The following is a 16,128-nucleotide window of genomic DNA, read 5'->3' as shown; positions in this document are numbered from 1 at the left end:
GGCTGTATAGAGACCCGATGCCAAGTCCAGATGATAATCAATTCCCATACAGATAGTCCTCAGGTTATGACCACAGTTGGGACTGGTGGTCACTAAGTGAGTCAAGGTGAATCAATGCCCGATTTTACAATCTTTTATTTGGCCCCGGCTGTTAAGCAAATCAGTGCTGCGCAGTGCACTGCCCTGCAGTGCAGGGAACTCAGATTCACTTAACATGGACGTTATATGAACAGATACACTTAACATGGCCATTAAATGAATCCGGCTTGCTCCCATTGACTTTGCATGTCAAGAGACAGTTGAGAATGTCGCACGTTGGGGGTCACGTGACTTGTAGGATGCTGCAATGGTTGAAAACACATGCCAGTTGCCAAGTGCCCAAATTTTGATCAAGGGACAGGGGGAATGCAGTTCTGGTCATAAGTGTGAGGACCAGTCAATCTTAAATCACAACAACAACAACAGCAACAACAACAACAGCAACAATTTGCAATGACAAAGTTGAAACTGTTTTACGTCTAATATGTGAGTGCAGCAAAATCGCGCAGACTGATTACAAAGCAAGACATGACTGAGTTGCTGAATTAATCCACTGGGCATTGTGTAAAAAATACGACTTTCCTGTGTCCGAGAATGAGAGGGTGAAGATCTTGTGGGACTTCCGAATACAGACAAGATCGCCATTTGGAACACAACATGCCAGATATCGCAGTTGTACAGAACCGAAGCGTACAGCTGATTGATATCGCTGTACCAGGAGATGCCAGAGTCGAAGAAAAAGAACTGGGAAATATTACAAAATATCGTGACCTGGCCATTGAAACTGCACGATTACGGATGAAACGTGTGACGGTGATACCCATTGTCATTGGGGCACTGGGAACTATGTCCAAAAACTTTGCAAAATGCATCAAGAAACTGCAGCTTCCTGCAATAACTCCAGCAAAGCTACGAAAAACTGCGCTACTTGGAACATCTTACATTTTAAGGAGATACCTGGTTGATCCCTAGGATGCTGGCAGCAACCCGTGTCAACTGTTAGCGCCAGTCAATCTGAATGCTCAGTTGACTGTGGTTCATGTCTAATGAATAAAAGATAACAACATCATCGTCAACAACAACAACAAAAAGAACAATCATGTCACTATCATGTCACTCCTATTTATTTTCTTTAGACTAGCACTAGCCAAACCCAAATCCTGCAGCGGTTCTTCGTATGTTTTAGTCTCCAGGCTTCGGATCATCTTAGTTGCTTTTCTCTCAACTTTTTCCAAACTCTCAACAACTTTTTTGTGGTATGGTGACCAAAACTGGCTGCAGTATTCCAGGTGTGGTCTAACTAGGGCTTCATAAAGCGGTACTAATACTTGGCGTGATCTTGATTCTATGCGTCTGTTCATACAACCCCAGGATTGTATTGGCTTTTTTGGCTGCTGCTGCTGCACACGGCTGGCTCACGGTCAAGCGTTCGTCCACTAGGACTCCAAGGTCCATCTCACAGTCGCTGTTTTTGAGCCGGGTCTCGCCCAGTCTGTACTTATATCTTGGGTTTCTCCTGCCTAAATGCGAAACTTTGCTTTTCTCCACATTAAAACTCATTTTGTTGGAGAGGGGCCATTGTTCCAGTCTGTCAAGATCTTTCTGGATCCTGAGTTTATCAAGATCTCATCGGGTTGCCTTTAAAAACGAAAAAGCACCTTGTGGGATTCTCAGCAGGGACTGAGTCATCCATTAAAAGCACATGTTAAAATTGTAGGGAGTGCAATGCAAACTGGGTGGGTGGGTGGGTGGGAGGTGTGTCTTTCTTCCTGCTCCTTGGGGGGGGGGCTCTTCCCTACACACACACACACACACACACACACACACACACACTTCTCCAAGAACAGGAACCAATGCAGCCAAAGCAGAAGCCTCAGTCGTTATGGTTACAAGGGGGAGAATTTTGCAAAAGAGAGTTCGTTTTCGCCCAGAGACACAGAGGAGGCAAAGCGCCCCGGCCTCAAGGTCACTCCACCCCTGTTGGGGAGGGCTCAGGCTGACCCCCCCCCACACACACATCCCTCCGCTTAGCTCCCACCTCTTAGAAACAGTTTCCACAGGCGACAAACTTGTTTCTATGGAGATTGCGGAAGATTTTGTTCCTGCCCAGTTGCAAAGGTGGAAGATGACTTGGATGGAAAGATGGAAACAGTGAGGTGCGTTCTTACTGGATGGAGGGCTCTGGAGCGGGGTGTGTGTGTGTGTGTGTGTGTGTGTAGCGAGAGGATAAACCACACTGCTTTCAGCATGATGTTGTGGCGTGTAGGTGATGCCACTGGTGACAAATTGCACTTCTGCCATTTGGGTGCAGGTGCTGAGCCAAAGCTAACCTGCGCTATCACTTTGGTCTGCTGGTTAAGGTACCAGGCAAGAAACGAGGAGGTGGTGAGTTCTAGTACTGCCGTATGCATGAGAGCCGGCTGGGTGGCTTTGGGCCAATCACCAGGAGACGGCGAGTTCTAGTTCACCTTAGGCATGAAAGCCGGCTGCTTGACTTTGGACCAATTAGCAGGAGACTGTGAGTTCTAGTTCCGTTGTAGGCATGGAAGCCAGCTGGTTGACTTTGGGCCAATCACCAGGAGAATGGAAGTTCTAGTTCCACCTAAGGCATGAAAGCTGGCTGGGGACCTTTGGACCAATCACTAGGAGATGGAGGAGATGGTGAGTTCTAGTCCTGTCTTAGGCTTGCAAGTCAGCTTGGTGATTTTGTGCCAATCACCAGGAGACAGTGAGTTCCAGTTCTGCTGTAGGCACAAAAGGCAGCTGGGTGACTTTGGGCCACTCCCCAGGAGAATAAAAGTTCTAGTTCACCATAAGCATGAAAGCCAGATGGATGACTGGGCTAGTCACCAGGCGACGGTGAGTTCTAGTTCCACCTTAGGCATGAAAGCTGGCTGGGGGCCTTTGGACCAATCACCAGGAGACGGTGAGTTCTAGTCCCGCCTTAGGCTTGCAAGTCAGCTTGGTGATATGTGCCAATCACCAGGAGACAGTGAGTTCCAGTTCTGCTGTAGGCACAAAAGCCCAGCTGGGTGACTTTGGGCCAATCCCCAGGAGAATGGAAGTTCTAGTTCACCTTAATCATGAAAGCCAGTTGGGTGACTGGGCTAATCACCAGGAGATGGTGAGTTCTAGTTTCACCTTAGGCATGAAAGCCAGCTGGGTGACCTTGGGCCAGTCCCTCCTTCTCACAAGGTGAGGAAAACAGGATGAGGAAGGAATATTTGGTATGTTCACGGCCCTGATTTATTTATCAAAATAATAAAGGCGGGATATAAATCTATGTATTGGATTCCTGCAGGATGCAAGGCCAAAAAAGTTCCTTTCTCCAAGGGGACTCTGGGAAACAGTTTGCAGCTCGCCAATGGGAAGAAAAGTCTCAGGAATCAGCAGAACTGCCTGTTCCATGGAGGCTCGCTTTGCAGAGGCTTGTTAAGAAAGATGGTCAAAAAGCTGCGCAGTTGCTGACAGATGAAGAAACGGTTAATCAACTCTCTTCCATATTTAAAGAATTCCTTGGATGGTAACTGGGTCAAAAAAGTCAAGATGGCAGGGGTGCCCACGCCTTTGTAGCATCCCTCCCACTTATTGACAGGGCTGGTGCAACGCACATTAAAAGAGAAGGGCAGATCTTTGATCTCAGCGTTGTGGCCGCCATCTTGATTTTTTTTTTTGCTCCTCCCTAACCAGCCCTGCAAGGTAGGCCAATTGCAACGGAACAAACTTCAGCCATTCTTTTAACGTGCTCGAGATTGTTTCGCTTTTTATTGTTTTGCTCTTCTCAAACCCCCTGGGGGTCAAACCATGGTCTGTCTCAGCAACTGGAGGCTGGGACAATCTGGGATCTGAGTTCGAGGAAAAGCAAAGCTTCCACTGGTCAAAAGTTCAGGAGAACCACTCAGGATGATAGAGATCAGGGGTCTCCAACCTTGGCAACTTTAAGACGTGTGGACTTCAACTCCCAGAATTCCTCAGCCAGGCACACTGGCTGAGGAATTCTGGGAGCTGAAGTCCACAACTCATGAAGGGACCAGGTTTGAAGACTCCCTGAGCTACAGTCTGTAATGCAGTTTCCCCCATGCTGGCTGAGGAATTCTGGGAGTTGAAGTCCACAGGTCTTAAAAGTTGCCAAGGTTGAGGACCTCTGATATATAAATTGCAGAAGGTGTTCCAGATTCAAGTTCCATCATAGTTGGGGCAATGGCTCCCTCTGGTGGTAGGTATGTCAGTTACAAGTGCAGAGGGGGGAAAATAAGTAAAAATTCAAACTTTTCAGCTCTCTGAACCATCTGCAGGGATGTTTCTCAATCTTGACAAGCTTCAGATGGGTGGACTTTAATTCCCAGAATTCTTCAGTCAGATTAAGAAACCCTGGTTCAAGGACGGTAGCGCCGGTCTTGAGAACGGGGAGGAAGAGATGGGAAAACTGGACAAGGAAGGAAGGAAGGAAGGAAGGAAGGAAGGAAGGAAGGAAGGAAGGAAGGAAGGAAGGAAGGAAGGAAAGGGTGTGTTAGTGCCTGGCTGAGGAATTCTGGGAGTTGAAGTCCACGAGTCATCAAAGGGCCGAGTTTGAACACCCCCTCAGAGAAGGCCTCAGCCAGGCACGCTGGCTGAGGAATTCTGGGAGTTGAAGTCCACGAGTCATCAAAGGGCCGAGTTTGAAGACCCCCCTCACAGAAGTCCTCAGCCAGGCACGCTGGCTGAGGAATTCTGGGAGTTGAAGTCCACGAGTCATCAAAGGGCCGAGTTTGAAGACCCCTGGCTTAAGTTATATTCTCCCAACCTGGTCTTATCCAGCTGAGGTTCCAAGCTCAAGAATTTGATTTCCCCAAAGGGGCTCTGAGGAACCCCGAGGGGTGGCCTCCATAGACCTGGGGGTTTGGGTTTTATGACGAGTGGACTTCAACTCCCAGAATTCCTGAGCCAGCCATGCCCCAGAAGCACAGCGTGGGAAACTGACACTGGCTCAGGAATTCTGGGAGTTGAAGTCCGCACGTCATAAAAGGGCCGCTGTCCCCCCAAACCCCAGGCCTAGATTGAGGCCTCTGCAGGAGGGTTGGCAGGCCGAAACCAATCTTGCATTGTCAGCTCCGCCCCTTCCATGGACATTCTGTTTACTTATTATTTGCTTATTAATGATTACTTACTATTTACTTATTAATTACAGGTAGTCCTCGGCTTACGACCGTTCCTTCAGTGACTGTTTGAAGTTACAAGGTCACTGAAAAAAGTGACTTAGGACCGTTTTTCACACTTACGACCGTTGCAGCGTCTCTGTGACCAAAATTGGGATGCTTGGCAATGGGTCCCCTATTTATGATGGTTACAGGGTCCCGGGATCGTGTGATTCCCCTTTTAATGACCTTCCGACAAACAATGTCAAGAGGGAAGTCAGTTTCATTTAACCGCCGTGTGACTAACTGAACAAGTGCCGGGATTCACTTAAGAACAGGGGCAAGAAACGTCGTAAAATGGGGCAAAACTCAGTTTACGACGGTCTCACTTAGTAAGAGAAGTGTTGGGCTCAGATTTGGCCGTAAGTCAAGGACTATCTGTATTTACTTATTTATATGCCGCCTTTGTTATTTTAACATTAACTCAAGACGGCAGACACTCCTTCCTCTTCTTATTCTCCCCCCCAAGAAGGATCCTGTGAGGGGGGGTTGGGCTGAGAGGGAGGGACACCCGGTGATTGGCCAAAGTCAGCCAGTCAACTTTCATGGCTAAGGCAGAACTAGAACTCACCATCTCCTGGTGATTGGCCCAAAGTCACCCAGCTGGCTTTTATGCATAAGGCAGGACTAGAACTCATCGTCTCCTGGTGATTGGCCCAAAGTCGCCCAGCCGGCTTTCGTGTCTAAGGCAGGGCTAGAACTCACCGTCTCCTGGTGATTGGCCCAAAGTCGCCTAGCTGGATTTCGTGTCTAAGGCAGGACTAGAACTCACCATCTCCTGGTGATTGGCCCAAAGTCACCCAGCAGGCTTTCATGCCTAAGGCAGGACTAGAACTCACTGTCTCCTGGTGATTGACCAAAGTCACCCAGCTGGCTTTTGTGCAGGACTAGAAAATATTTTTATGCTCTTGTAAGTTTCCCTCTGGAGTCACTCTGAAGAGTAAGATGGACAGCAAACAATTTAATAAATAAGTAGGCATGCAATAAACTGTGTTTATATGATACAGTTAGACTTTTTGCCTTGCTACACAGGGCACAGTAGGAATTCCATCAGCCTAAGAGCCCCTTATGTACAAGCCAGATGGGGTTTCAGGGCTGCCAATTAGAGGAAGGATAAATCAGGTGTTTTATTTTGTTTTTTTAAAAAAAGTTTTATAGAATAGAATAGAATAGAATAGAATAGAATAGAATAGAATAGAATAGAATAGAATAGAATAGAATAGAATAGAATAGAATAGAATAGAATAGAATCATGGAAGAGAACAGAATAGAGATGGAAGGGACCTTGGAGGTCATCTAGTCCAACCCCCTGCTCAGGCAGGAAACCCTATCCCATTCCAGACAAATGGTTGGCCAGTCTCTTCTTAAAAGCTTCCAGTGTTGGAGCATTCACAGCTTCTGGAGGCAGGTGGTTCCACTGGTTAATTGTTCTCACTGTTAGGAAGTTTCTCCTTAGTTCCAGGTTGCTTCTCTCCTTGACTAGTTTCCATCCGTTGCTTCTTCTCCTGCCTTCAGGCGCTTTGGAGGATAGCTTGACTGCCTCCTCTTTGGGGGCAGCCCCTGAGATATTGGAAGAGTGCTATCCTATCCCCCCTCGTCCTTCTCTTCGTTAAACCAGACATACCCAATTCCAGCAACCGTTATTTGTATGTTTTAGCCTCCACCCCTCTCATCATCTTTGTTGCTCTTCTCTGCCCCCTTTCCAGAGTCTCGACATCTTTTTTACATCGCGGTGACCAAAACTGGATGCAGTTTTGCTGAGGTTGGTGGGGAACTCTTGTCTTTGAGTTTCTTTTCTTTTTAATTTTTCTTTTTTTTTTAAAAAAAGTTTTATTTTGTCTCTCCCTTACCTGCTTACAGGAGGAAAGCAAAACCTCCTAACAACTCCTTCAAGGTCACGTACCAAACGAATCTGGGTGGAAAGAATAATAATAATAATAATAAAAAACCCCACAAAATCCACGTGGAATCGGAGGAGGCCGATGGGAGGGCTCTTTCCCGACGTCCTTGACATCAAGGTTAATCGAATTCAAGGGTCTTGGGAGATTTGAACGGAGAGCTGCAGAAAAGGAATTTCCAAATCAGCCCCCGTTGGCATTCCTCCGTTTCCATCACTCCAGGGGTCACGGCCCCCTCAAGTTATTGCTTACAACGGTCACCTTTCCTGACATCCTCCTGGTTCCTTTTTTTACACACACACACACACACACACACACACACACACAGGGGTCACGGCCCCCTCAAGTTATCGCTTACACGGTCACCTTTCCTGACATCCTCCTGGTTCCTTTTTTTACACACACACACACACACACACATACACACACACACACACACACACACACACACACACAGGGGTCACGGCCCCCTCAAGTTATCGCTTACACGGTCACCTTTCCTGACATCCTCCTGGTTCCTTTTTTACACACACACACACACACACACACACACACACACACAGGGGTCACGGCCCCCTCAAGTTATCGCTTACACGGTCACCTTTCCTGACATCCTCCTGGTTCCTTTTTTTTACACACACACACACACACACACACACACACACACACACACACACGCTTTCCAGAGAAATAATCAGATTTTTGCTCAGGGGGAAGAGGCAGATGGACCACCACCGGCCTGTTGTAGAAGGACGAGCCATAGAACAGATGGGCACGCTGGGCGATTTCCCCTCTGGAGCCCAATTACGGAGGAGGGAAGAGACAAGGTGGCAACGGTGGCTGGCAAAATCTGGGCACAGAGTAGGTTTGACTGGCTGGGGAATTCTGGGAGAGTTGAAGCCCACGCGTCTTAACCTTAACCGAGATTGCGAAACACTGGGCTAGATGATCCTACGATCACGCTTGCTCTTTTGACTGGACCACCATACTATCTTCTTCTCTTTTTTTTTTCCCCTGGATGGGCTAGCATATTTTTCCCCCCAGCTTCCCCTCCACCCATTTACCTTATTTTCCACTCCCCAGTTCTTTGCTAGCTCTCGAATGAAAACTGATCCGGTATTTGCAGAAGAAGCCAGTTATGAGTTGTACCCAGGGCTTTTTTTTCCCTCATAGAACGCTCCGAACGGAGTTCCGGCACCTTTTTTGGATGGAACCTTGTAGGGTAAAGCAAGGCGGGTTGTATGATATGTGTGAGTTCCGGCACCTTTTTCTTTTACAAATAAAGTACTGGTTGTACCCATTTTCTGGATGGGTATGGTGTGCAACTGAGTGAGTGGAGTTTGTGCAACGGAAGGGGAGGGAGGGGAGGGGAGGGGAGGGAGGCGAGGCGAAGAGAAGGAAAGGGAGGAGAAAAAAGGAAATATAAAATAAGAAGGAGGAGAGGAAAGGAGAGGAGGAGAAGAGGAGGGAAGAGAAGGGAAGAAAAAGAAAGGGAGAGAAGAGAAGAGAAGAGAAGAGAAGAGAAGAGAAGAGAAGAGAAGAGAAGAGAAGAGGAGAGGAGAGGAGAGGAGAGGAGAGGAGAGGAGAGGAGAGGAGAGGAGAGGAGAGGAGAGGAGAGGAGAGGAGAGGAGAGGAGAGGAGAGGAGAGAGAGAAGAGAAGAGAAGAGAAGAGAAGAGAAGAGAAGAGAAGAGAAGAGAAGAGAAGAGAAGAGAAGAGAAGAGAAGAGAAGAGAAGAGAAGACAGGAGAAGAGAAGTCAAGTCACTTTAGTACAGGGGTGAAGGTGCTGTCGTGGTGAGTTCTAGTCCTGCCTTAGGCATGAAAGCTGATTGGGTGATTTGGGGCCAATTACCAGGAGACGGCGAGTTCTAATCCCACCTTAGGCAGAAAGACTGGCTCGCTGATGGTGAGCCAGTCCCCATATTAGTCATGAAAGCTGGCTTGGTGACTTTAGGACAGTGGTGCCAGAGGCGGCACTCAGAGCCCTCTCTGTGGGCACGCGTGCCGTGCTCCGGAGATGGCGAGGGACTGGCCACCACTGCCCTGGCCCCGCCCACCCAGTCTGCCATGAGCACCGCGGCCACGCCCACCTGGCATCCGGTGATAAATAAGTGGGTTTGGGGTTGCAGTTTGGGCACTGGACCTCTAAAAGATTCACCATCACTGATTTAGGGAGGTGGCGAGTTCCAGTCCTGTCTTACTCCCAAAACCCAGCTGGATCGCTCTGAGCCAGTCCCCCCCCCTCTCTCTCTCTCTCTCAGCCCAACCCACCTCCCAGGGTTGTTGTTGCAGGGAAAGTAGGAAGAAGAAGCAGTAGGCACGTTTGCTTCCCTGAATTGTCTACAAAAAAATAAAAATAAAGGTGGCATGAAATAAAATAAATGAGCCATAGCCCAGTTTTAAAAGTTGGGGTGTTATGTGTGAAACGGAAGCGCACCCCGTTGGCCCGATCCACCGTTGTTGGGCAGGCCGTGCTCCCTGTCAGAAAACTTTCCCGAGGCGAGAGCCGCTTTTTGCGAGAGACGTCAACGCTGGCTATTGTGTACATTGTGCGAGCTGCAAAAACGAACTCGTCGTGCACAATCAATTCATACGCCCGATGATTATGTGAACAGATGCAATCCCAAAATTACATAAAGCTGTTTTGCTGACGTGCGGTTTTGGAAAACGCGACTCGGGGAGGGAGGAAAAAAAAAATCACCAGTTTTTTTTAAAAAAATAAAATAAAAAATAAAATAAAAAATAAAATAAAATACGGGTGCGAGAAAATAAAAGAACGGCAGACCCCCCACCTTTTCCATCTGTCCCGTGGCTGCTAGTCGAGCGATAAAACAGCTGTAGCGAAGTCCAAACAATAATAATTAGAATTATTGTTCTCCTTCAGAATGGGCGAATAAGCGACGGTTGGACTTCCCAATCAGCCTAGCAGTTCTGCGTAATTGTAGATTGGCTTTCCCCCCTCCCACCCCCCCCGATAATTACTGGTTTGGACGAGGGTGGAATATGCGCTTTTCTCTCTCTCTCTTTTTTTTGCAAGCGCAAGCTATTTTTCTATTTTGCATCGCTACGTTCGAATATTTGGGTGGACGATCCAAGATTAGACTTTCTCCAAAGTTCTACTTCTCTGCTCTTTTTTTTTGCAACGAAGCAGAAAAAGATTTGTTGTTTTTGCCCGGAAGTGCATAAAGACAGTCCTCGATTTAACAGCAGTTCTGTTTAGTGACGGTCCAAAGTTACAATAGCCCCGAAAAACAGGGAATCGTGACTGATTTTCACACTGGTGAGCATCGTCTCCGCGGTCGCGTGATCAAAATTCGGACACTGGGCAACTGACTCGTCTTTACGACGGTTGCAGTGTGTCCCGGGGGGGTGATCCCCTTTTGCCACCGTAGTCAACGGGGAAGCCCGATTCACTTAAGAACTGCGTTCCTAGCTTAACGATAGTAGTTTCACTTAACAACGGTGGCCAGAATGGTTGTGAAATGGGGCAAAAATTGCTTTAACGACAGAAATTTGGGGTTCAAAGGTGGCTGTAACCCGTGGCCGGGAAGGTTGCAAAATGGGGCAACATTCACTGAATAGTTGTGTCACTTCACAACGGACATTTTGGGCTCAAAAGGTGGCCGTAACCCGTGGCCAGGAAGGTTGCAAAATGGGGCAACATTCACTGAATAGTTGTGTCACTTCACAACGGACATTTTGGGCTCAAAAGGTGGCCGTAACCCGTGGCCAGGAAGGTTGCAAAATGGGGCAACATTCACTGAATAGTTGTGTCACTTCACAACGGACATTTTGGGCTCAAAAGGTGGCCGTAACCCGTGGCCAGGAAGGTTGCAAAATGGGGCAACATTCACTTACACAGCTGTCTCACTTAACAAGGGGAATTTTGGGGCTCAAATATGGCCGTAACTCGAGGACTGCCCCTATGTCTTTAACACCAGCTCAGTCACGATCACTCACACAAAACCGAGGGGTGATGCAGAACATTTTATTACAAAAATATCTTGCAAGCGGAAAAAAAAACAAACCAGGAAAAAAAAGAAGAAATAAGGTGCAATTCATACAAACACGTACTTTTCTGGTCCACAACAAATATATCCCAACGAGTTCAATAATGCCTCCCTTCCCCACCCCACCCCTGCCTCCCCTGGCCTTAGTTCCATTTACCCTTCTGGCAAACTGAGGCCAAGCACTGAGGCTGTTTCACAATCTTCCTATCAGTGGGATGCTCACCGTTGTGTTGACTTCATTCCCCACCATTCCTTTAGCTGTGGAGGCTGGAATTCTGGGAAATGAAGTCCCGAGGCATCGAGGCAACACCAGGTGGAAGAAGGATGCTCAACATCAGGGATGTCCAGCCTTGGCAACTTTTACGACTTGTGGACTTCAACTCCCAGAATCCCCCCAGCCAGCCAATACTTTTAAGACCGGTGGACTTCAACTCCCAGAATCCCCCAGCCAACCAGGTTGGCTGGGGAATTCTGGAAAGTGGAAGTCCACAAATCTTAAAGGTTGCCAAGGTTGGATGTCCCTGCTCTACGCAATCGCTAATCGCTTCCCCATTCTCTGCTTCGCCCACGTTTTGACAATTCTCTTCCAAGCAATAGGACTTTGAAGCTTCTTTGCACCCTCGTTGTCGCTGTGACTCAAAGCAGGCAAACAGCTGGGGTGAGGTTTTCGCCATGCTAGGATGTGTCATCCCCAAAATGACAGTCGTGAGTCAACCCAAAGGGCCACCTCCTTCTCCGTTGTGTTTGCGAGCCCACAAGCATCACAACCAGCTTTGTTCCAATCCGGTTGGCACGGCATGGGGGCGTGAATGCAGAGCTAGCTGAGCTGGAGGAGATAGATCCAGAAGAAGTGGTGGAACAAAAGAAAGACTCAAGCTGCCACGTGGAGTAGCGGTTGCTGGCTAGGAGGAACATCTAGGTTGGCTTTGAGGGACACGCCCTTCCCAGAGGAAACACCAACCATTGCTCCTTCCCAAACAGGAGTGGAGAATTTGAGGCCTTCCGATGTTGTAGAACTATCCCTCCAGAAGGAGGCCTCCTGGGAGATGTCGTTCTTCAAAGCCTGGAGGACCACAAGTGCTCACCTGACCTGGCCTTGGCCACCCAGGAAGGTGATGATTTGATGGCTTGCCCAGATTCCTCAATTCCATCCTCACGTTTTCCCTTTTAAGATCCTTTAAACAAGTACGACCTCTCCTGTGGTGTTTAAGAAAAAGCAGGGACCTCAGAGCAGCACCTGGAGTCCATATTCTCCACCCCCACACACCCCGAGTCTAACAGGTGAACCTCCAAGGGGGCGGATCAACTCCAGGGTTCCGAGCTGTGACCTTGGATGAGCTACGGCGAAAAGGGATCGTCAGCTAACCCAAGATGAAGACGGCTCCTCGGGGCTTTGATGGAGAGCCAGCTGAAAGCAGCAGAGGACAGGGGGAAGGTGAGGGAGATGTCTCAAGGTGGTCCCTTTCCCTTCCTGGATCCTCAAGATGGATCTCGGTTTGCAAGATGGACACAAGAGCGCTGGAAGACACCCCTTCTGCTTCCCTCCCTCCTTCCACGTCCACCAAAATTGCCAGTTAGTTAGTTCCTAAAGGTTCTGGTTTTAAGGAGGACCACAGTGCCACAGACAAGGAGGTCCTTGAAGAACCATCTCAAGAAGAGTTTTGGTTACTGGTGGCGTGGGAGCCCCAGAAGGTTGGTTGGGAAGGTTCGGAGCAGCCTTCCTCCAGCTTGGCAACTTCTCAAGAAGTTTGGTGGACAGCTCCCATCGCCATCTTGGAGATCTTGGAAGCCAACGTCTGGATGGACCTCTTCCCCAGAGCTCAGGGCCTTCCCTTGGGGTTGTTTTTTTTCTGATTCTTTTTCACACTAGTGCTAAGTACACAGTACTACACTCACTGACAAAGAACGTACACAAATATTGTTATTATTATTTTTTAGTTGTAAAAGGAGTAAACAGTTATAATGTTGAACAGTCAACACAAGCAGTACAGCGGCATCTTGCGAGGCGCCCCTACGCGCCTTCAAGATGGGCAAACGGAGTCGTCCCCCTTTTTAAGAGACCCTCTTCTCCTTCCCCCATTCTTATTCAACGGCACTTCCGAAACGAAATAAAAATAAAAATAAAATAAAATAAAATGAAGACCTAAAGAAGGGGCAAAGTGGTGGGCGGGCAAATCAGCCCCACAGATCTGATGGGTAGGAAGAGAAGAAATCGCAAAATAGGTGGGACAGGTTGACCGATCCCAAAGATGTCAGATGGTCATGCCAGATGGAGTCCCCGTTTCCTCTCACTTCATCTGGAGGTGTTTCCCTACGCTCCACCCACTTGGGAGGAGACCAAGGAGACCTCCAGCCAACAGCCCCGTCCTCCCAAAGACCCCAGCCTCGTTTTCAAGGTCAAATGTTGCTCTTCTCGACATCCACCAGAAGAATTCATGAGTGAACATCTACAGTGGAGTTACAGAGAAGACTTGGGTTTGTGATGCTGTAGACTGAGGGACCGAGGGTGGGGTGGGGTGGGGCTGGGGGTGGAACCGCTAAACTCGAGCACTTTTTAAGACTTGTGGACTTCAACTCCCAGAATTCCTCAACCAAAGGCTGAAGAATTCTGGGAGATGGTCCACAAGTCTTCAAAGTGCCCAAGTTTGGAGACAACCCCCCCCCCCCCCGCTGTAGATCTATCTCCGGGACACGAGGATGGTGGAAAGAGAAGGGAGATCCACCTTTCAGAAACACACACGAACACACATGCACCCTCACACACAGACACATCTTTACCGTTAAGAGTTACTCTTAGTTTACTATAGGGAGAAGGCCAGTAATGAAGATAAAAGATGGGTCAGGAACCCAAGCGACTAATCAGTGGCGTTCCTAATTCTCTAAGGCCCGGGTAGATCGCCGAGGCTGTTTCACGCGTCTCATCGCCTCCCCAAAATGAGAAGTCCTGAGGGAAGAAATGTTGAAGAAGAAGAAGAAGAAGAAGAAGAAGAAGAAGAAGAAGAAGAAGAAGAAGAAGAAGAAGAAGAAGAAGAAGAAGAAGAGAGGGAGATTGACACTCGAGAAGGTTTTTCTACAGATCCGTAGCCGAGCTAAAGAGGCACGTCTTGTCACGGGGAAACCAAGGAAGTACCTGCGGGTTAGAGTAAAGCAAAGTGAAAGAGACACCATCTTGACCAAAAAATGGAGGCTTCCTCAGCCCAGGAGCACTTGGGAAGCAGACCTCCTCCTTCTCCCCCTTCTCCTGAAGTCCAGACCTTTGAAGTGGACAGTGCCCAACCCAAAGGTTTATTTCAGTTTTCAGGGGGCGAGCTGGGGCCACCGATAAAAGCCTGGCTCCGCGAAGGAGGCATCTCAGAAGCTTGGTGGTCTCCAAAGGCCAACGAGAAGAGCTTCACCAGGAAGAGCCAGACGTGGCACCGGCCTGCACCCGCACGCCTCTCGTGGCCCGCTTGTCCGTGTTGGTGTGTTGACGGATGGGGAGAAGAGAGCGGTGGTGCTCGGTGAGAAAAGCCGGGTTAGATCCCTCACCCATCTTGACGTCTTCCATCCACCCGGCGCGCAGGGAAGGGAGAAGTTCAGACACAGGATCCAGCTGTGAGTAGCACCAAACAGTTTCCAAGGGACCTCTGGATGAGCCTTAAGATCGCGAGTCCGAGCCCTAGCAGAAGAATCCTCAACCAACTGAGCCAGAGATCCTTTGAGCCCCACGCGGCCACCACCGCCTCTCCCGGAGATCACTTGTTCTGCACCTGGACGCTGGCGTACTCCGAACTCGCTTCCTCCGCCTTCAGGGCAGGCCGCTTGGGGGCTTTGTTCAGCTGCACCATATCCAAGTCTGCATAGGTGACGTTTTCGTCCTGGCTGGAGGGTTGCACCGCCTGGAGGGTGGCGTATTCCGACTGGAGGGGGCTGTCCACCCTGGGGCAGGGTCTCTTCTGGGTCACCTTGTCGAAGTTGAGATCTGCATAGGCCACGTTATTCGGATCGGTGTCCTGAAGTGGGCAGCAGCCGAAAGGGAGGGAAGGAGACAAGAAAAGAGACATTTTATTTTACTTTTTCCTTGAAGAATGGGATGGGATCTGACAGAAGAGAATATTTGTAGCTCGGGGCTGAACTGGGGGTGACCTTGGTGCTCTCTGAGCTTGGCGGTTTTCTTGCAGATGTTTCATGACCCAACTAGGTAACCTCATCAGTGCTAGAAGGGAGGGGGTTTTATGGAGAGGAGGAGGAGGAGGAGGAGGAGGAGGAGGAGGAGGAGGAGGAGAGCAGCTATGGGGTCCTTGGTGCTCTCTGAGCTTGGTGGTTTTCTTGCAGATGTTTCATGACCCAACTAGGTAACCTCATCAGTGCTAGAAGGGGGGAGGAGGAGGAGGAGGAGGAGGAGGAGGAGGAGGAGGAGGAGGAGGAGGAGGAGGAGGAGGAGAGCAGCTATGGGGTCCTTGGTGCTCTCTGAGCTTGGTGGTTTTCTTGCAGATGTTTCATGACCCAACCAGGTAACATCATCAGTGCTAGAAGGGAGGGGGTTTTATGGAGAGGAGGAGGAGGAGGAGGAGGAGGAGGAGGAGGAGGAGGAGGAGGAGGAGGAGGAAAGAACTGTGGGGTCCTTGGTGCTCTCTGAGCTTGGTGGTTTTCCTGCAGATGTTTCATGACCCAACTAGGTAACCTCATCAGTGCTAGAAGGGGGGGGGAGGAGGAGGAGGAGGAGGAGGAGGAGGAGGAGGAGGAAGACTGCCGGGTCCTTGGTGCTCTCTGAGCTTGGTGGTTTCCTTGAAGACATTTCATGACCCAAACTAGGTAACATCATCAGTGCTAGAAGGGAGGGGGTTTTATGGAGAGGAGGAGGAGGAGGAGGAGGAGGAGAACTGTGGGAGTCCTTGGGGCTCTCTGAACCTGGTGGTTTTCTTGCAGATGTTTCATTAACAAACTAGGTAACATCAGTGCTAGAAGGGAGGGGGGATTCGTTCTCTGTGTATTTCACTGATGATGTTACCTAGTTGGGTCATGAAAC

General features: G+C 49.1%; 1 protein-coding gene across 1 annotated transcript in view; it reads right to left on the bottom strand.

Moving 5' to 3' along the window:
• Positions 1-10,885: 10,885 nt before the first annotated feature.
• Positions 10,886-16,128, bottom strand: part of LOC310639293 (tyrosine-protein phosphatase non-receptor type substrate 1-like) — a 144,083-nt gene continuing 138,840 nt past the window's right edge. Inside the window, exon 9 of the mRNA XM_083360901.1 lies at positions 10,886-15,112. Within this exon, the coding sequence (XP_083217027.1) occupies positions 14,855-15,112 (258 nt within the window). The 3' untranslated portion in view covers positions 10,886-14,854. The remainder of the gene's footprint in view (positions 15,113-16,128) is intronic.

Source organism: Vipera ursinii, assembly GCF_947247035.1.
Source record: "Vipera ursinii genome assembly, chromosome: 3".
Classification (NCBI taxonomy): Eukaryota; Metazoa; Chordata; class Lepidosauria; order Squamata; family Viperidae; genus Vipera; species Vipera ursinii.
The sequence above is the reverse complement of the archived record's forward strand: the minus strand, read 5'-3'. Positions and strand labels throughout refer to the sequence as shown.